Here is a 22,942-nt window from a genome sequence, read left to right as displayed (position 1 = left end):
CTACGACCAAACAAATATTGTTTTGTTGGTATAACAATTAATATTGAAGCAAGGGACGGAGAATAAGCTGTACCCAGCATGCCATTTGGTGGTGTAACAATTAGCAATGTAGCAAGAGTTAAAAAGCAAGCTGTACCCAGCATGCAGTGCAACAGTTATTAGGTATCCCCTCACACACCAGTTTGTTTATAAGGCATTCATAAATATGTCCGATCTCAAGCGCTTGCACTCAACACTGCATTTCCTTAGATCCTCAGTAATACATCTGCCACTGGAAGTCGATTAGATTAATGCTCGTCAAGAAATAATCAAATACACAAATAGACACATAACAAGAGACAGAGGCTTCTTCCATTCTGGATAAGTTGGATGTGCGTCTTGCTTGCTGTATGGCTATGACTCTTTGTGAGGACTGATGGCAGAGGGCAGAATAATTACTTGCTAACTGGTGTATCAGGTGAAACATGAAGCACAAAAGGCATAGGCTGTGTCTACTACCGCACACTTTACGAAGTACACTGCAATGCAGTGCACTACAATTCAGTGCACTGTATTGCAGTGCACTGCGTCGCTGATAAGTGCTGTCTCAAATGGAACACTTACGTTAACCACTTAGCGGAAGTGACGGACGCAAATCTGTTCACGGCACCCGCGAAATTAAGCCGGGAGTGACGTATGCAAATCTGCTTGCGATACCCTAACCCTTAAAGTGACCAAATGAATGCACTTCTTGCCCTCTTTGTCCCTTGTTTACCCCTTTCTCCACCCCATGTGGAAACTGCGATACCTCCACAATCGCGGCAGGAGCCTCCGTGGTCTACCGCTTGTGCTACCGTAGCCATCTCGTCCGCCATTGTTTTAGAAATAAAATGAAAAGCTGGCGAAAGGGCTCCTCCTCTTCCGCTACGTCGCCAAGATGGCGGCCGTTTAGGGCGAGTAGTGTCCATCGTTTTACACTACATTTTTTGCCCGTTTGCAGTGCACCATCCGGGTACTTTCAGTGCACTGAATTCTGCTGGTTTTTTCAGTGGTGCACTTCGAACACTGAAAGTCAGTGCTCGAAGTGCTCAAGTGCGCGGTAGTAGACACAGCCATATTCTATACATGCAGCACATGCAACACATTTCACGTTCATTGCTCTTTCCTGGGCAGTACTGACAAATATTAAGTTACCATCAAACTCTCATAACGTTTTGATCAAGAGTCATTTGTTCTATGTAAATTATGAAGTACACTTATTTTATTCCATTTCCCTATATGCCTCACTACCCAACAAAGTCAGTGTTAATCACAGTTCACAGTAATGATCTACATTACCAAGCTTATTGATGAAACAGCTTCAATTACTTAGCTCAATAATTCCCACATTAGTCAGCCTTAGAAGTGCTTTACATGTCCATTTATCCGTATGTGTTTTTAAAGGGCATAAAATCGGCTTCAAAGTGCATTCATATTTTATTCTATTTAGATATTGCTTGGCTGATGGCCTGCCGGTAATTCATAACCCTAAAGTAGGCGTAATACCCGATGAGCATGGACTTTCCTGATAGCTTTTTCCAATGGAAAGGGTTTCTCTTCCACTGCTCAGCTAAAAGATGAATCCGTTCAATCACAAGTTTCCCTTTCAAGCAGCTATGAAATATGGTGGTTGTTTTTCTAAAAGACAGAGGAACAATGATGAAAACCCTTTTGTTTTCTTGTTTGAAGACATTATTTTACAGATTATATATTATCACTTCCTGTTTGTGACCTGGGAGTAAAAACTACTTCTGTGAAGTGCTGAGTTCTATGATGCTCAGGTCTGTTTTGGTCGTGATATGCCTGACAATTTAACTGCTGTAAAAGTGAGGTCACATTTTTCTGCTGTTTCACCAAATTTCCTCAAAGGTCAGATCCGAGGGTTTAGAGACGTCCATCTTCTGCAACCCCCTTCCTTCTTGTTTTTTATCTACTCTAACAAATAATTCAGGAGATGTCTTCATAGTTCACATTATCAAAAGTAAATATAAATATATATTTTTACTTTCTCATACCTTGGTTTTACACTGAAACAATAGATAGTTACCATCACTAATACTCATCAGATACCAATTACCGGCTTGACATCCTCCTCAAAGCTAATTCATATTCAAAGTCCTTTCCCACTTTACTCAGAAGAAAACATAATGATTTTTACCCTGTTTTCTGAATGCATTATTCTTGGTTAAGAAAAGCCCCTGGTTCATTAAGACAGTCCACATGGAGGGAGGGAAAGGGCTGCTCTGTTAGTGGGATCAATCAATAACCATCTTCCCCTTGCCTTACTGTAAACGTGCTAAAGTATTTATGAATTAATTGACTTCCTTCATCCAAATAAGAGGAACCTATCAACGTCTCCTGAGCTGTGGTATGGAGGTCACAGACATATAGAAATAGAAATGGGTTATTATAATGACAGTGGAATTTGACCTGTTAGTGTAGGCATTATGTGCATAAGGACAGCTTCAGCACCCCTGACAAATAGATAAAGATGATGAACATTTTATACATTACCACATCGGAAAATCAGGGTATTGGCCTTTTATAAAGCATTGGTCTGCCACATCTGCTATTAATCAAAAACTCTATGTGTTACATTACATTACATTACATGTCATTTAGCAGACGCTTTTATCCAAAGCGACTTACAATAAGTGCATTTCAACCTAGAGTACAAACTAAGAACAACAAGAATACAGGAAGTAACATTTCCTCAACATAGTCGAACTACAAAAGTACCATAAGTAAGTGCTATCTAAGTGCCACTGAAGTGCTAATCTGTGTTTTAATCCAGATATAGTCGGAAAAGGTGTGTTTTCAGTCTCCGACGGAAGATGTAGAGACTTTCTGCTGTCCTGATGTCAGTGGGGAGCTCGTTCCACCACTGAGGAGCCAGGACAGCAAACAGTCTGGATTTGAGTGATTAGCTCGAGGTGCAGGAGGCACAAGTCGATTGGCTGTTGCCGGCGGAATGACGTGCGGGGTGTGCGGTGTGACCATATCCCGGATGTAGGCGGGGCCCGATCCGTCTAGAGCACGATGCGCCAGGACCAGTGTTTTGAAGCGGATGCGACAGCCACGGTAACCAGTGGAAGGCGGAGGCGGAGTGGTGTGGGTGAATTTCGGGAGGCTGAAGACCAGAGGAGGTGCTGCATTCTGGATGAGCGGCAGGGGTGGGATGGCCTTAGCAGGTAGACCAGCCAGGAGGGTTGCAGTAGTCGGTGAAATGACCAGAGCCTGGATCAGAACCTCGCCGCCTTCTGAGTAAGAAGAGGACGTATTCTCCTGATGTTGTGCAGCATGTACCTACAGGACAATTCAGTGCACTGTATTGCAGTGCACCGCCGCTGATAAGTGCTGTCTCAAATGGAACACTTACGCTAACCACTTAGCGGAAGTGACGGAAAATCTGTTCACGGCACCCACGAAATTAAGCCGGAGTGACGATGCAAATCTGCTTGCATACCTAACTCTTAAAGTGACCAAATGAATGCACTTCTTGCCCTCTTTGTCCCTTGTTTACCCTTTTCTCCACCCCATGTGTAAGCTGCGATAGCTCCACAATCGCGGCAGGAGCCTCCGTGGTCTCCGCTTGTGCTACCGTAGCCATCTCGTCCGCCATTGTTTTAGAAATAAAATGAAAAGCTGGCGAAAGGGCTCCTCCTCTTCCGCCACGCCAAGATGGCGGCCGCTTAGGGAGTAGTGTCCATCGCTTACACTACATTTTTTGCCCGTTTGCAGTGCACCATCCGGGTACTTTCAGTGCACTGAATTCTGCTGGTTTTTTCAGTGGTGCACTTCGAACACTGAAAGTCAGTGCTCGAAGTGCTCAAGTGCGCGGTAGTAGACACAGCCATATTCTATACATGCAGCACATGCAACACATTTCACGTTCATTGCTCTTTCCTGGGCAGTACTGACAAATATTAAGTTACCATCAAACTCTCATAACGTTTTGATCAAGAGTCATTTGTTCTATGTAAATTATGAAGTACACTTATTTTATTCCATTTCCCTATATGCCTCACTACCCAACAAAGTCAGTGTTAATCACAGTTCACAGTAATGATCTACATTACCAAGCTTATTGATGAAACAGCTTCAATTACTTAGCTCAATAATTCCCATTAGTCAGCCTTAGAAGTGCTTTTACATGTCCATTTATCCGTATGTGTTTTTAAAGGGCATAAAATCGGCTTCAAAGTGCATTCATATTTTATTCTATTTAGATATTGCTTGGCTGATGGCCCGCCGGTAATTCATAACCCTAAAGTAGGCGTAATACCCGATGAGCATGGACTTTCCTGATAGCTTTTTCCAATGGAAAGGGTTTCTTCCACTGCTCAGCTAAAAGATGAATCCGCTCAATCACAAGTTTCCTTTCAAGCAGCTATGAAATATGGTGGTTGTTTTCTAAAAGACAGAGGAACAATGATGAAAACCCTTTGTTTTCTTGTTTGAAGACATTATTTACAGATTATATATTATCACTTCCTGTTTGTGACCTGGGAGTAAAAACTACTTCTGTGAAGTGCTGAGTTCTATGATGCTCAGGTCTGTTTTGGTCGTGATATGCCTGACAATTTAACTGCTGTAAAGTGAGGTCACATTTTTCTGCTGTTTCACCAAATTTCCTCAAAGGTCAGATCCGAGGGTTTAGAGACGTCCATCTTCTGCAACCCCCTTCCTTCTTGTTTTTTATCTACTCTAACAAATAATTCAGGAGATGTCTTCATAGTTCACATTATCAAAAGTAAATATAAATATATATTTTTACTTTCTCATACCTTGGTTTTACACTGAAACAATAGATAGTTACCATCACTAATACTCATCAGATACCAATTACCGGCTTGACATCCTCCTCAAAGCTAATTCATATTCAAAGTCCTTTCCCACTTTACTCAGAAGAAAACATAATGATTTTTACCCTGTTTTCTGAATGCATTATTCTTGGTTAAGAAAAGCCCCTGGTTCATTAAGACAGTCCACATGGAGGGAGGGAAAGGGCTGCTCTGTTAGTGGGATCAATCAATAACCATCTTCCCCTTGCCTTACTGTAAACGTGCTAAAGTATTTATGAATTAATTGACTTCCTTCATCCAAATAAGAGGAACCTATCAACGTCTCCTGAGCTGTGGTATGGAGGTCACAGACATATAGAAATAGAAATGGGTTATTATAATGACAGTGGAATTTGACCTGTTAGTGTAGGCATTATGTGCATAAGGACAGCTTCAGCACCCCTGACAAATAGATAAAGATGATGAACATTTTATACATTACCACATCGGAAAATCAGGGTATTGGCCTTTTATAAAGCATTGGTCTGCCACATCTGCTATTAATCAAAAACTCTATGTGTTTTCTTCAGTCTTCCTTTACAAGCCTTTTAAACAGTATGTTCAGGATGAAAAGCGGTTTCAATTGCTTATGAGGCTTGTTTCAGGGCTCGCAACGTTTTTATTTGTGAGTGGAAGTTTGTTTAATTATTTTTTCATCATTAATGTAGTCATTTGTTTAAATCTTAAAATTCTTTACATACAGAAAATATCTATGTTTAGTAATATATCTGTGGATCTATAAATTTGCAAGTGAAAGATGTGTTCACCACCGGATAGTTTAAACAAAATGTAATAGTGAGGTGATATGCTCGATGAGTTTGATGATGGCAAAGCCTGGTGATTTTGTGGATGGATTGGTATATATGTGTCATACAGATCCATTGAGTTTTGGTGAAGGTCAGTCCCATTGCAGCCAAGACTAATAACCTGCAGTGACAGATTGGATCGCTGAGATGGGTTGCATCTTTAATGTCTGCATTGCTTCATAGCCTATATCACTGAGTTGTTGTAAAGAATGAAGATCGCACATAGTAACGTTATTAAGAGCGGTGGTGCACTGTATGTGGCTGCATGGGCTCGTCCACTCAGCCCTGGAGGAAGTGCACAGAGATGACCATGTGCTTGTTTGACACATGTCCAAATCCTAACCCGTCATCCATAGTCAGCAAGTGGAAAACCTGCAGAGGAACAAGGATGAAGAGTTATTGAGAACAGAATATTAATGAATCCTTCAAGGAACATGTTGGACCCATAAACCTCTACTGTAGACTTAAGATAGTGAAGCTGAATAATACCTTCACTACTGCGACACCAACACTACAGAATGACCATGACCCCTAAAAGGTTGCAGTCCAACTTCCAAGACCATTCCCCAGAATAGACAGAATCCTAAACCAATATCCACCCCAGAGGTACCAAGGCCAATCAATGTAGGTCCCCAAGAACCTTTACATTACAACCACAGCAGCAGCAATAAGCTGAAGAATATTTATCTGAAGAACCGTGTCTCTTCATGCATTTAAATGCTTGTACCTCTCTTGTCTTGTGGAACAACATTCTTCTTCTGTGGTTGGATACATCTAATGCATCCCAGATTATGGACTACCACAGTCTGTATTTGAAGCAGTCTAAATCACGCAACGTAACTAGATTCATTTTGCACACATTTTGCCTACCCACACTTGGCATAGGAGGCTCCGAAAACACTTGGGTGGTATTGGAGAAGGAGGGAGGGAGCAGAATTTTTTTTTTAACGGGAAACATGTTGAACAAGCTTCTTCCCCTGCCATGGTCTAGCCACCGCGGGAGGAGAACAGTGTAACCAACCGCCCTGAGAAAACATTGTGGTTCGACCACCACTTATGACGCTGGACTGGATATGAAGAGATGTCAGGGTGGGGGGGATTCTCAATGACAAAGAGAAGGGAGGTTTTCCTGTAAGCAAACACTCTCATATCCATATGACAAGTTGGGTCTCTCCTAAAAAGCTGTCAGCAGAAAGACATAACTATTGTCCAAGCAAGTGAAAAATACAGGATCAGTTTTTCTCATTATTGGGGAGAGATTATGTTTCTGTTTGGGCACTAACCACATGGTTCGCCACCTTCCAGCTGTGATAGTAACCTTTTTCTTTCAGGTGCGACCACACGTGAAGCCCTCTCACCTCAGAAAAGGGAAACCAACAGTATTTTTAGCGAAAAAATTCCTCCAGTTTCACTTTTTCTTCAGAGATTTATGATCCCCTCACAAGGCAATTTGAAAAATAACACATGACTGAACTAAGAATACCAGCCACCTACATAGAAAATTATACTGGAAGATATTTTTATCTTTCCTGTTTGATGTACTCTCACACTTAACCCTCCTGTTATGTTGCGGGTCAAACTGATCCATTTCAAAGTTTGAAAATCTGGGAACAATATTTGTATGTACTTTCTCTGTATACAACTTATTCTGTTTACCTTATTTAGTTTAATAAACGTAAAAAAAAAAAATACTAAAAAACCCCCACCTGCAGGTTTATATAACAGAGATGATGTTCGGGTCAATTTGACCCGGCAGTGAAAGTGGAGGCTATAAGTGGTCAGAAGTGTCAAGTTTAGACCATGTATTTCTTTGTAAATGTGGGACAGTCTTTCTTACTCCCTTACACCATGTTTCAACACACACTCAGGCACACAAACACACACACAAAACGCCAAACATACAAAATGGTTGCTGAGAAGTCCTACAGCATTACACTCTGCAGATACATACGACTGCACCAAGAGGATGACTGTGTACTGGCCTTTGGTCAACTTTTATAATATAATTTATGTATCTTAACACTATAAATAAACATAACTAAAGTTTACTTTCAATACAAATCCTTATGACTCATTTTGCTTGATTTTGAGTGAGCGGGTCATTATGACCCTGAACAGCACAGGTGTCTCATCTCTATTTATCTACATCACCCCATTAAAAAGAAAACTTAGAAAATGCAAATAAAATTTAGGAGAAAATACATGTTATGGTAGACAAATGGTATTTAGATTTAGATTTTTTCAATGTACCTAAAACATTGTTTTAACATGTATTTGTCATTAAAACGAGTGAGTTTTCCTGATTGAACTCAGATCTATGAAGGGGTGAATAACTCAATTCCACTAAAAACTGATGTAATTGTTAGTAATGACATTGGTGATGAGGTACAGAGTATACTTTTTAGAATTTTGGGGTTTCTGACCACTTTTGGGTGATTCAACATTAACTGTGTCAAATTGACCCGGGGAACATCATGGCTGTATGTAAGAAACGACATAACAGGAGAGTTAAACTAGGGTGTTTCCCCACCTGTTTTAACTTCTTATCTTTGCATTAAGATTATCAAAAGGTGGTAAAAGATTTCAGATTTTAAAATATCAACTGTATGTTTTTTGTTAGTTAATGAAATTTAATTCATACAAATGAATTAATTTAGAATTGTTTGGGTTGGGAGGAAAATGCAAGATGAAGCATATCTTGTGTGTGTGTGTGTGTGTTTCAGTTAACTATTTCGGACGGATATTGTAACACAGGATATAGATGACATTCAGTCTGAACTGCACATTACACATTACCCCGCTTCCTGACCTGTGTTTGATGCAGGTTGAACACTGGCCAGCTATTATATGAACAAGTGTTAAATATTGACTGATGGAATATATGGTATTTTATATATATTTTATATGGCTTTTATATATTGGCTGCTTACTTTGGTAACCCTGGCAATTATTACCATCATGATGTACAGAAATGTCCCCTTGACAGTGACAATAGAGGCTCTACATGTGTCTTTTATGAACAAGTAAAATGTGTATACTGTGTTATTATCCTGCATCACACGGAGGGTATGTGTGTAACAGAGGTATGAGAGTGATAACATGCCAAAGTACGGTGGAGGTGGGCATATGTATACTGAGGTATTAACTGAAACATTTCCTTTATTTTTCATTATTATTTCATTGTTGTTGACTGTAGCCCAAGTATTTTATTTCAGATGCACATTTGTGTGTTTGTGTGATCGCGTGTTAGTGTGGTCATTGTTTTCACAGTAATGCGGCAAATGTCAACACGACACAACCACAGTGTAGCTTCACAAATTTGTTTTGTTGTATGTTAGAGCGCTTGTAAAAGTGTGTGTCTGTGTGTGTGTGTGTGTGTGTGTGTGTGTGTGTGTGAGTTGACACCCCTATCTGCATCCTCCTTGGGTTCGGTCCCATTTCCGTCAGGACAGTTCCAAAATAACTGCTCCCCTTTCCCTCCACACACCCTGCACACAAACACACACACACACACACACACATGTTACTTCCTCTGAGCACAACGATCATGACTGGACCTGTACTTTATATCTCTTCCTGAGATAGCCAGATAGAACACATACAGACACATACCCAAACAATGAATGGAGGAAATTAGTTTTCTACTTATTAGTGCATGCTAAGACATGCACTTAAAGACAAAAACACCAGAAAATGTCCAAATACATCATTTCTAAAAACACAATAATTAAACCATCTTTGCACATGATTGTTGGCTTTATACACAAACAAATTCAAATTGTTGCATAGAGTCACAGTTGTGTATATAAACATATCCCCACTCAGAAACCAAACAGACAAGATACATTTTTTGATTATGCTCATTTACACCCACACACAAAGACCTAAATAGACTAATACACTACAGCAACACACATTTCCACCTTTCTGTGTTTTTGGTGGTTTCCTATTTCCTGGCTGGTTGCATTGTTTGATCTGCACAAGACAATTCTCCAAACATTGAGTCATTCACTTGCTTTGGCTTCATAAGCCATCTCACAGTAATCAACAAGGAAAACTCTGCTTGTTTTACTCCATAGCAACATCTAAAAACGAGGAAGTGCCTGGCTACCAGTGAAGATATTGTATAAGTATTGTAAACAAATGAGTCTCAGATCACGACAATGGGTAGCCCTTTTTAAATGCAATACTGTTTTAATCTTATAAAGAAGGTCTTACTTTCTATTGAGGACTATTGTGTATGTCCTTAAGTACCAATAAATATGTTTAATGTATTTCCCTCTACATAAAACATTCACAGAACTTATTTGTTAATTCATTTTAAATATCCACCATTAACATCTATGTGTGCATTTGTCATTGTTGCCTGTATTTTTTGGAGCATTGGTATACAGGACTGTCTCAGAAAATTAGAATATTGTGATGAAGTTCTTTATTTTCTGTAATGCAATTAAAAAAACAAAAATGTCATGCATTCTGGATTCATTACAAATCAACTGAAATATTGCAAGCCTTTTATTCTTTTAATATTGCTGATTATGGCTTACAGCTTAAGAAAACTCAAATATCCTATCTCTAAATATTAGAATATCATGAAAAAGTATACTAGTAGGGTATTAAACAAATCACTTGAATTGTCTAATTAACTCGAAACACCTGCAAGGGTTTCCTGAGCCTTGACAAACACTCAGCTGTTATAAATCTTTTTTTTTACTTGGTCTGAGGAAATATTAAAATGGTATGAGATAGGATTTTAGAGTTTTCTTAAGCTGTAAGCCATAATCAGCAATATTAAAAAAAATAAAAGGCTTGCAATATTTCAGTTGATTTGTAATGAATCCAGAATGCATGACATTTTTGTTTTTTTAATTGCATTACAGAAAATAAAGAACTTTATCACAATATTCTAATTTTCTGAGACAGTCCTGTATTACTAGTGCTGTGAAAAATAACGCGTTAACTCAGTTAATTCAATTACAGGTTTAACTAGGTTTTTTTTATTAACGCATTTAACGCATGCGCAGAATGAGCTTCCAATCCGTCTGTTGTTGGTCGTCGGGACGAAAAAAAAGTCACTTGCAAAATGAGCTTCCAATACACCACTTCAATCTGAACTATGTCCGCTCTCATGCAGACGGTCGTGCTGTTCATCGGTAATGATCCTTCCGCAGGTTCACCTCCGGAAACCTTGTTACGACTTTTACTTCCTGTAGATCAGGGGTCTCAACACGTCGATCGCGACTTGCCAGTCGATCGCGGCGTAGTGTTGGTAGATCGCACGACATTAAAAAGATTGGCCCGCCCCCTGACATGTTCTCTATAGCACGTCTTTGTTCTTTTATTAAACTAAACGTCTGTTGTTGATCGTATCTCCACAGCAGCATGTCATTTCTGTCTCTACGCGTTGCGTTAACACTTATCGATCTCCGTCTCGCGCGCCACCGAGCTCCGTGCGCGCGCATCGGGACCGAGCAAAAAAAGTCACTTGTCAATCTGTCCACCTGTCCGTGTCCGGGCCGGTGAGGTTTCAGCTTTGCAGCGGTGTCCCCGCCGTCCCTTTCATCATGGCCCAGTTCATGAAGAAAACCCACAGTCAGTTTGCCTCAGCAGCTGCTAGAGGAAGACTAGAGGCCTTTAGATTGTATCATGGTGGAGTTAATGGTTGACAAACAAGAGGAAATGTTCTGTTTAACCCTCCTGTTACCTTTACATTTACTAACATATTTTACCCTCGGGGTCAATTTGACCCCAGCAATTAAAACCTCCAGAAAATTATTAGAATTAATATTGCTTCCCAAGTTTAAGTGTGAGGTACTTTATGTTTGTTTGTTGACTACCTAAATAGCCCTTTAAATAAATAAAAAAGTTAAATATTTCTGATATGTTTGACACAGTGAAAAACAGCCTGGGGTCAAATTGACCCCAAAGAACACCGACATTAAACATTGAATGGGGTCAAATTGACCCGAAAGGTAACAGGAGGGTTAAACATTCTGTTTAGGATGAAGATGTATTAATGTTCCATATGGAAGAAAACTGCTAAATAACTGCTGAGTTGCAGCACCATTGTATAGAAGAATGTATAAATGTATATATCCGTCTTTTGTCATAAATCTCTATGTTCTCACAAAATATGCCGAGAATATCGGTAATATGTGATCAATCATGATTAATCCACAAAAACCTGTGATTAACCCGATTAAAAATGTTAATCGTTTCACAGCCCTATATATTACATAAGAGGAAAATAGTAAAACGATTGGCAGGAATATGCTTTGCATCACTCGCATGCATGGGCGTCTCCCTGCTCAAGCACGAGATACTGACCAAACTTCGCTTTTGTTGACACTGGAAAACAGTGTTCTCCTACTGTTTTGGTGCCATAATGTAATGCAGAACAAAGTGAACAAAAGTAGGTAAAGTGTAAAAAATACTAACGAAAAAGTATGAAAAAGTAAAAAAATATTCTGAAAGCACTCTTTATGCAAAGTGCCACATTTCAGAATGTTATATCATTTAACTAGAATATTAATGCAAATATATCACTTTAATATACACTGCTGACCAACATCATCTCCAAGACACTGTTGAGTGCAAGAAGATTATTTCATCATTCATTTAATAAAAGAAAGCTTCCCGGCAATACTATTGAGTTCCTCTCACAAAAGAACTTGTCATCTGCTTTTCTTCAAAAGGAACTCATGATATGTTAATTATACTCTGAAAAAAAACATGATTTTATTCCATGATTCAAAATACAAATACAGAATGCTTCCTAACAATGTGTACTGTATGCCCCATTTGAGTATATTTCCACATATGTAACTAGTGTCAGTGAACTGTATGTATGTAGGAGATTGTTTTTGCAGACATCCTGTTTCGCTCCTTGTTGAAGAAGGTTGAAATCCAAATATGATCTCCAATCCTATCCCTCTGCGATCAACAAAGGATGAAAGAACAACAACAAAAAGTATATATATATATCAGTTTTCTTTTGGAGGCTTGAGTTTTTTTCCTCTGGGTCCTTTACATATGAATTATGAAGTCTGCATTTCAATGGGGAAATAGTAAATACATTTTTAAAATACTTTCTATGAAACACTGACATCATGGCAAAGAATAGTCTCAGATAATGGGGAAGTATAAATACTCTTTAGATTAAGTCTATTTAATTATATCAGGAGTAGTGTTTCATTTTTACTTTACATTACATTACATGTCATTTAGCTGACGCTTTTATCCAAAGCGACTTCAAGTGCATTCAACCTAGAGTACAAACTAAGAACAACAAGAATACAGAAAGTAACATTTCCTCAACATAGTCGAACTACAAAAGTACCATAATAAGAGCCATTTAAGTGCCACTGAAGTGCTACTCTGTGTTTTAATCCAGATATAGTCAGAAAAGATGTGTTTTTAGTTTCCGGCGGAAGATGTAGAGACTTTCTGCTGTCCTGATGTCAGTGGGGAGCTCATTCCACCACTGAGGAGCCAGGACAGCAAACAGTCTGGATTTCGAGTGATTAGCTCGAAGTGCAGGAGTCACAAGTCGGTTGGCTGTTGCCGAGCGGAGCGAACGTGCCGGGGTGTACGGTGTGACCATATCCCGGATGTAGATGGGGCCCGATCCGTTCAGAGCACGGTACGCCAGACCAATGTTTTGAAGCGGATGCGGGCAGCCACCGGTAACCAGTGAAGAGAGCGGAGGAGCGGAGTCGTGTGGGTGAATTTCTGGAGATTGAAGACCAGTCGAGCAGCTGCATTCTGGATGATTTGAAATGAAGACACATCATTTTCAAACATCTATTGTTCAGTGTCTCTGAATCTTAATCAACTCTGTAATAAGATTCTCATTTTGTCAACCAAAAGATTCCGTTACCTCCCTACATTTTCTGTAATTATTAATTCTTTAAGAGAAAACACTGTTACCAGTAGGGAAAAATACATTTTAGATATATAATAAAAGCACTTTCTAAGTGTACTTGCGCATTTATTTCTATGTCTTGGGAGTTGTTCCTGATCCATTGTGAGGTACTGGGACAGAGATGTCGTATGTGTACAGATTGTAAAGCCCTCTGAGGCAAATTTGTAATTTGTGATATTGGGCTATACAAAATAAACTGAATTGAAAATGTATGTGATAAGTTAAATGTAATGACCCCTGTACATAACACAGTTGTTCAATATCAGATTGTATGGTCAGTCAGTAAAATCTTCTTTAAAAACTTGCTTTATTGCAAATGCATGTATCTTTAATCTGACAAATAAAGACATTGATAACAATGTGGTTTTGCTTTACAACTAAACTTTTTTTCTTTAAAAAAGGCCCCACTTGCCAAGGAAAATATGTCGGAAATAATTTAATTTATTAAATGATGACAATTTCAAAGCTGTGTCATGTTGGAGCTCTATGTTTCAGCTGGCCTCACACCTGTCTTCCCCAAAGGGAGTCTTCCTGGGGCTACTCTAAGCTCTAAACTTTAAGCCATCAGCCACACTCTCATCCTCTTCCGCCACTCTGACTACTCACAGCCGGCAGGGCTCCCAGTACTAAACCCACTAGCCTCCACAGATATTTCCTGAGGAAAACACATCACCTCAGGCTAGACCGGTCGGTTTATATGCTGAGGCAGCAGCAGCTCCAGCCCACAATCCACCACAGGCTTTGACCTCACTCTCTCTCCCTTTTTTACTCTTGTTTTCAGTTTCTCTTTTCTCTCTATCACTTTGCCTTTCTATCTTTCACTCTTTCCCTGTTTCTGTCAGATTTTGTTTATTTCTCTACCCCCCTTTCTCTAACCTACCGCCTGAGAACCGAAACTCGTTATAACCAATGGGTGGAAATTAAATCACAAATCAATACACTTAATTGTTTTTTCAATATGAAAGGAAAAATCCATCTAAATCATCTCCTAGTCGTTAACATCTCTGAGAAAGAATAGTGTACTGTAAAATGAATCAGAGGGCGGAAATATCAACAGCATATTTAAACAGCCGTAAATTACTTCTCTGCCATTTACACCTGTTTCAATACTGGTGACAGATTAGTTAGATTTGTATGTTGTTAATGTTTTTTTCGATATATCTCTGAGGTGAACTGCTGCATATTCTTGTTTGATAGACGTGTGAAGTAAAAACAATGATGTACAGTGTTTCAACATCTTTTTTTCATTATTGTACTTACTTACAATAGACAGTTTTAAACCCTAGATACAGTGTTTGGAAGAAATATATGGTTTAAGGAATTCAAGAAACAAAAGGTTGCATGTCAGAGACCCAAAGATGTGTCCATCCTTCATACAACTAAAATGTGATGAACCCCACCTGAAAAGACCTTCACCTATGCATCCTTGAGTGATACATACACCACACTTTCAACTATCTCCAATAAAAAGCCATTCGGATCATTATCAGACACTCCAGAGCGAGGCGGGGTGGATGGATGGGTCAAACAAAAACATGACTTTCACTCAGGATGCCACTGTTCATGACCCATGCGCAACCCAAAGTCTTTATTTCTTGGATGAAAACATTGCAGCAGCTGCCAATATTATTGGAAAGTGCAACAAGACACACACTGTCTCTGTTTTACATTGCTTTCTCAGGCTTTCAGTCAGAGGTATAGACATGACTTTGGTAACCATCCTGCTCTTTTTAAGTCACATTGGATAAAATATCCTAAAATCCTTACTTATAGCCCCATGGTCATTATGGTGGTTATTTTCTGTTGTCTTTTGTCTCAAACATGACGCAGGTTAAGAAGATAAGACTTAGCTTTTGGCAACCATCCCCATCCTTGAGTCCGAACTAACATCCGTCAACATTTTTGGAAGATGCCGAGGACAGGAAGGACTTGATGATGTGTTTTATGTGTGGAAAGGGGGTCCCAGTGGTGCGATGATAAAAAAGAGAGGACATGTTAAACATATTGATACCATTGCTTCAGGAAATCCCTTTCACCCAATGTGTTCTCATTTCCCTATGACTCTCTTTCTGTCTGTTTGTCCCTTCATGAAGGCGTTTTAAGACCAAGGTCTGCCTTTTTTGTCCACCCACCATTCCCTTTGGATATTTCTGCATCAAATTGCTGTAATTGGTTTCAAAAACAAAAAAATCCACTTAAGGCTACAATTTAGTTTGGGATAAAAAGGTTAAATTGATGGAAGAACTCAACGATAACATCTTCATGATCTGCTGTAATGCCCTTGGCCATCTACCAGTTATTGTGATAACTGACAGTAAACCAGGTGCTGCTCTGAAGGGTATACTCAGATGGTATCGTGTCTCATATCCTGAGGTCCTGACTGTATAATTCGTAGAGGCCTTAATTAAATAAATAAGAACAAATTACTTAAAAGAGAGATACACAATTTTAAGGAGGTTGATACGTTCAATGGCTTGGCGCATTATTCTAAATTTGGAAATATATATATATTTTTTACATTTCATCAAACCCATCATTTAGACTAGAGCAACCAGGCTGTCACTGTCGACACAAATGAGTAGGAGATGTAGCTTCAATTGAAAGGTATACTTGTTTAGTAACCAAGCGAGTGCTTTTATTTCAAACAAATAATGTAAAAAGTATGTAAAAGAGTATGTTGGAAATATGACATAACAGAGGCCATAGCGAGAGCTCTATAAATTACCGGATTGATATTCGGCCTACAGTTCCAATGTGTTTTATTAATAGTGTTATCAAGATCAATACAACAAATGTATCAATTCACATAGCATCAAATACATCTTGATCTAATAAAGTTGGTGAAGACAAATGAGCCAAAGTTAAAGTTCCTTTTACAATGTTCTGGTCGGAAGGGTACAACTTCATATATTTGTCCTATTTGAATACTGTAAGGATGGTGCATTTAGGACTGCATCCTATAAATCTGACGTTGCAGAAGGAGTAAGAGCCAGCGTGAACTTCACTTGCCAGAGACCATAGTATTTCCAAGCTGCCCCTGAGTTTGCTTATCAGTGATTTCCTGAATGTGGCTGATGGTTGGATATATCTGACAGCGCTGACACAAACTCACAGCAAGCCAACAAAAGGAACCGTGTCTCCTGGGAATGTCGTACATATGCAGATCATTTACATTGACTACTTTGGAAGGATTGTCATGTCCTGGATGACATTATTTTATCTGCCTGATGGATCATCGAGGTCTGGATCGTGGAATTCCTGCTACCAACTACGCCACTGCCCTGTCGAGACTCCGCCCACTGTTGAGACTCCGCCCACTCCTCCTCTCTACCTCCATCTGCCTGATGGATCATGGAGGTCTCCATCGTGGAATATGCCTACTACGAACTATTCATACACTCTGTCATATTCATTGAATGTATTTTAACTCTAAATATGTCCTTCTGTACACATTACATCTATTGCACCTGTCTATCTTGGAGAGGGATCCTCCTCTGTTGATCTCCTGAAGGTTTCTTCCCTTTTTTCCCCCTGAAGGGTTATTTGGGAGTTTTTCCTGATCCGATGCGAGGTTTTGGGGCAGGGATGTCTATGTGTTCAGATTGTAAAGCACTCCAAGACAAATTTGTAATTTGTAAAATTGGGCTATACAAATAATCTGAATTTAATTTAATTGAATTGAATTATTTTCAATAGCGATGTGTGTTAACTGGTAGCATATTGTGACAATGCATGGAATACATTCATCCACAACTTGTATAAGTATGTGGCCCTCACTGAATGTTGGTTGAAAACCTTTACCAATGTGATTTGTTAATTTTTCGATAAAATTACGTGTAATACTCAATTGCAATGTATGCATTTTACCTATTGAAGGCCTGACAATTTTAATACAAGTGATTGACGGGGCGCACTGGACCATAAGACTTTCCCAAGTGCAACAACTTTAAAGATATTTTATATTAATATCATATTTATATAAATAGAATTTATATGAACTACATTGCTCTTTTATTGCCGTTCAAAATGATGAGGCATGTGACAAGGATCAGGTATGAGTCAATAGTCATTTAAGGTGGTCCTTTTAAAAATATTATATACATCCGTAAATTCAACCACTTTAGCCCCAACACACCCAATTGGGTGCGTTTATGACATTGTGTTATAAACTGTCTATAACATTATAATAAACATGAGCAAATATATTGATGTTGAACATCAAATTAAAGAAGACAACTTGGGCTACAAGGATCAGTGAGCCATTTTAACACAACTCAAATACCAACTGAAATAAAAATAAAAATATCATAATCATAATTGTGTCAGGTATCCGCCCACTCAGAATGTTTCCGGAGCTAGCGACATGTAGCTTTGTGCAATCATAAAAACGAGATGTTAGAAAGCAAGAGGACTTTACACAGATTCTAAATATCTTTACAGAATCCTTCTTCACTAAAGTATCACGGAGATACTGTGAGTGTGTGTGTATGTCCCTTTAAAAACCAGGCAGACTTTTGGGGAAGCCTCATAGTCAGCTGTCAGGAAGTTCAATTTCAGCTAATCAGATTTCACATTTCAAATATGGCGACGCCTTTCTGTCTCCTATGGGCTCACAGTGCTGTCAACCTTGTCTTTCTTGGTATCAATCGATTCTATTGGCTCAAAGGATTCCAAAGACATGTCGTTCTTTAAAATCCGCCCTTCCCTGGCGGAGATATCTGCTCGCGCAACAGCTGCTCTGTGATGGATCCAAAAAACGTCTTTACGTGAGCTTTGTTTGATCGTTTTTTCTTCTTCTTTGGTTTACTGTTTTAAAGCCACATAATGATGTATTTGGATGTATTGAACACCAAAAGTAAAAGTGAAAGTGAAATAAATGGTTTGGTACATGAGAAAAGTAAAATGGCACAGATGGTGCTCCAATGTGCCCAAATGCACATTTTAGAGACCTCGCCTAAATTCTCTTGAATAAAAACTGTCCAACTATTGTTCTGCTTTATTTTTTACCGAGTCAAATTTTGCAGAGAGTCTGTTCACAAGTGGTGTTATTATCTTGGTGATTTTAGGCCTTTGCTGTGCATCCATCCAGGAGATATTCATACCGAAAGTATTTTTTTTCTCTAATCGAACCTGAAACTTCTATTTTCATAGAAGTTTCATCTTTATTTACTCTTAACCAGTAACATATATACAAATATTTACACATCTGAACAAAAGCTCACATGTGTTGCCTTTATTATAACACCAACATTATTCAAATAGCTGTTGTGGTTTCAGAGCTACACACCTTTTAGTTTGGGTATGTCATTTGGAGCAGAAACCTCAAAAATTGTGTGGGGCTCAAAAAGCTCAATTCAGTTTATTTGTTTAGCCTATTTTCACAAATTCCAAATTTGTCTCAGACTGCTTTGCAATCTGTACATATCGACATCCCTCTCCCAAAACCTCACATCGGATTAGGAAAAACTCCCAAACAACCCTTCACGGGGGGAAAAAGGGAAGAAACCTTCAGGAGAGCAACAGAGAAGGATCCCTCTCCAGGATGGACAGGTGTAATAGATGTAATGTGTACAGAAAGAATCATTATACACAAATTAAAACACAGTAACAACACAATCAATGAATATGACAGAGTGTATGAATAGTTGGTAGTAGTCATATTCCACGATTGAGACCTCCACGATCCATCCGGCAGATGGAGGTAGAGAAGAGAAGTGGGCGGAGTCTCAGCAGGGCCATGGCATAGTTGGTAGTAGGAATATTCCACGATCCAGACCTCGAGGAGAGAGGTGCTCAGTGTATCCTAAAACGTCCCCCAGCAGCCAATAAGCCTATAGCAGCAAATCAAGGGGCTGGACCCGGTGAACCTGATTCAGCCCTAACTATAAGCTCTGTCAAAGAGGAAAGTCTTGAGTCTACTCTTAATTGAGGTGACTGTATCTGCCTCTCGGACTGAAGGTGGAAGCTGGTTCCATAAAAGAGAAGCTTGATAACTGAAGGCTCTGGCTCCCATCCTACTTTTTATATGTTAACAGTTTTACATGTTTTTTTTGCTCAAGAAACTTTCCTCATTCCTTATTATTTGTATGTATTCATTGTTGATGAAATGACTTCCCTGCTCTAAAACTGCTGGCATCACCTCAGTTGCCAGGAAAAATGGTTTAAGTGTTATGAATATGTCCTGTTTACTTTTCTTTCTAATATGAAAAGTTAACACTACAGCTTTAAAAATGAAAGGACCTTTTAGGATGTGTGCCATTAATCATTTTTTAATTTTAAAATGGCAGCTATTTCACTTTGGGTAAAAACTATTCAGCCGCTGTTTGAACCGGGCCGGCTCTCAACTCTACACTGTCGCTGGGGGCACAGGAAGTCAAGGCAAAGAGGTCCATTACACCTCGGGGTCTATCTCAGCCTGCGTCAGAAGGATCCCACTTAGCATGAAGGATGACTCTATCTGTCCGCTGTCTCATTTTGCTTGTCCGAATGCCCCCACTGGCCTGAGCCTACCTGCCCATCGACCACTGTGATTTGTCGGGACCCGATCCCAAGAATGATAATTGATTTAATTGGTGGTGATGATTGAAGAGGTTTTATGGAGCATGGATCATAAGTTGGTGAGTCTGGGGGATAATGGAGAAAGTTTATGGGTCAAAAGGCAACATCGTTGAAGGTTTGATAAGTCATAGCTGAAGCAGTTTATTTGTTCCGTCCTGGATTTCTCTTTTGAAATGCTTCTTCCAGGCAGCATTTTGTCAGCAAGTGATGCATTTAGGAGGTTCAGTTCAAGTCCTTTTGAGTGTGTGGGTGTGTGCATGCGTGTGTGTGTGGGTGTGTATGTGTGTGTGTGTTTTTGTTGTCTTTGTGGATGAATTTAGTAAAAAAGAGTACAGGCAGTGTCAGAGACAGACATTTACAGAAATAGTGTATTACAAGTATGTATGTATTTATGTCTCTTAATCTGTTTTTTTACATATTTATGTTAATAAACTTGACCAGTATGTACATTGTTTTAACTTTTTATGTTCTCATCCAATGTATCCCCTGTTGGAAACCTGTTTGAAAATGCCCTGGAATCAATTAAGTTTGAAAAACTGAACATATATTTAAACCAGTTACCTACAATATTATTCAACCATAAGTACTTAAAAAATAAAATGTATACCTTGATGAAGTGCTCTTTCTACATCTGCAATTGTCTTTATCTCAGTCTAAAATACACCCCTCTCTCTCTCTCTCTCTCTCTCAAGGAACATTGTGGAGTAAAGAGAAAGGGAAAGAAAAAGAAAAAGAAACCAAGAGTTAGTAGGGTGTGTGCTGCCAGGATCCGATTTCCACATTCTTCCTATCGCCACACCTAAATCCTTAATTGTGTGGCCACAGACAAAGTACTGCATGAGACCACAGCACTTCTGCTAGCTGGCGTTTAGCTGCCGAAAACCTTGTTGTTTAAATTGGTCAGCGACCCAGTCTGCATACGACTGGGCTTTTGGAGCAAGCGAAAGAGAGAAAAGGAACACACAAAAAATACCAGGAAAAGAAAGGACAGAGAAATGAGAGAAAATCCTTTTCGGAATTGGAACTTGGCGAAGGCAACTGCGAAAATAAATATGCACATTTCTGCAAATCCAATAGCCGCCACAAATTTTTTATGGATGGAGTTTGGCACCTAACATGTTTTTTAATACAAATTCCAGAGAAAGTGTTATGCTTGAATGTAGTTTGTCTGCTCAAGTTGCAGCATTTTGGCTAGGTACTTTGGCTAAATGAAAGATTAAATATGTTCAATAAAAACACAAGGTATAGGAGTCTGAATCAGCCATGACATTTTCATGATATTGATTTTAAATGAATTGAAGAATCAAAGTGAAGAAAGTAGGATGTGTTCATGAATAGTTTCAAACAAAAGGTTTTAACAAGGTGAATTATGATTGGATTTTCATTGAATTCCTTGTAGTGAATTGATGATACCACATTGACTCAATAATGGTTAGCCAGGTATGCCAGTCACTGAACCGCTGGCATTGTTGTGGTGAGCTCAGCCGGTTGTTCTCTATCCAAGTATTCACTTCCTCAAAAGTCTGTAGCAGAACAACAATATCTATTTTCGCCGTGGAAGTTTTCACTTATTGCCATACTCAGCACTCTGAATGACCTCAAGAAAAATATGGGATCAGATCAGTCTCAATAATTGTAAATGCACATAGAGACTCACAAATGAAAACACGAAGATTCACAATGCGCACAGAACAATTCACAAATATATTAAATTTACAAATGCATGCAGAACCATTCACAAATAAATTCCAAAATAAATAAATTACGATTCATAGAAATCTGTGGAAAAAGTTTTCCGCCATCCACCATAGAAGAAATAAACACTAGTTCTGCTCTATACTTGTTTAGGACATCCCACACACGTCGGAACCTCTAACGCCCTCGTGTTTGGGTTCATAACATTAATATAATATTTATATATTTTCACTCAACATTAACCGTAGGCTCACACAGCTCGGTGACTTTCACCGTCTCTGTATGATAGACTGCGGTTTCCAACGTGACTAGAGTAGCAGCAGTCACGCCATAGAGATAAGCCCCGCCCGTCTAAGGCGGGATGACATCTAATTGGCTACAAATAGGCCAATGTTGAAAAAATGCATTTACAGATTGAGCTACACCAGGGGAGTCTCATAAATCCGTGCGCAAGTGTGTAGCGATCCACAAATAAATGCAGTGCGATCCACAAATAAATACATATAAACAAAGAGACAAATCCACATAGTAATGCATAAATATATTTTTTGATTTTTCTTTTACATTTATACAAATCGTAATTTTTTTACGTGTGCATTGGAATGTATTTGTAAATCCTTCTGCGTGCATTTGTAAATTGAATATATTTGTGAATTGTTCCATGCGCATTGTGAATCTTCGTGTTTTCATTTGTGAGTCCCTGTGTGTATTTGCAATTATTGAGGCTGATCTGACCTCATAGAAAAATGCCAAAGATGTGTGTGTGTGTGTGTGTGTGTGTATGTGTGTGTGCGTGCGTGCGTGTGTGCATGTGCAAACCGTACGGGGAGGTGAGCTACTTGGAGTGTGTGTGGAAGGGTGGGGGTTTGGTTGTCTATGAAATAGAAAACTCAGAGTGCACATCATTTTCCTTGAGGTCGACAAGCCTCAAACACCCCACCCCCTAACCACTCCACCCGACAAGCTGTGTCTGATCAATAAACCTCTATTTTCTCCCCCACACAAGGTTTCCCATTCAATACAGCTGCCACTGGCTTTAAAAACATAGAAGCATGATCCATTTATTATTGGCTGTTACTATGATCTATCTGCTCTCC

The 22,942-nt window shown here is 39.2% G+C and overlaps 1 protein-coding gene across 1 annotated transcript in view; it reads right to left on the bottom strand.

The window, feature by feature from the left end:
* Positions 1 to 5,952: 5,952 nt before the first annotated feature.
* Positions 5,953 to 22,942, bottom strand: part of LOC130193964 (adhesion G-protein coupled receptor D2) — a 219,405-nt gene continuing 202,415 nt past the window's right edge. Inside the window, exon 24 of the mRNA XM_056414811.1 lies at positions 5,953 to 6,040. Coding sequence (XP_056270786.1) covers positions 6,015 to 6,040 — 26 coding nt within the window. The 3' untranslated portion in view covers positions 5,953 to 6,014. The remainder of the gene's footprint in view (positions 6,041 to 22,942) is intronic.

This window comes from Pseudoliparis swirei, chromosome 5 (assembly GCF_029220125.1).
Source record: "Pseudoliparis swirei isolate HS2019 ecotype Mariana Trench chromosome 5, NWPU_hadal_v1, whole genome shotgun sequence".
Taxonomy (NCBI): Eukaryota; Metazoa; Chordata; class Actinopteri; order Perciformes; family Liparidae; genus Pseudoliparis; species Pseudoliparis swirei.
This window is presented reverse-complemented; position numbering and strand designations above follow the sequence as displayed.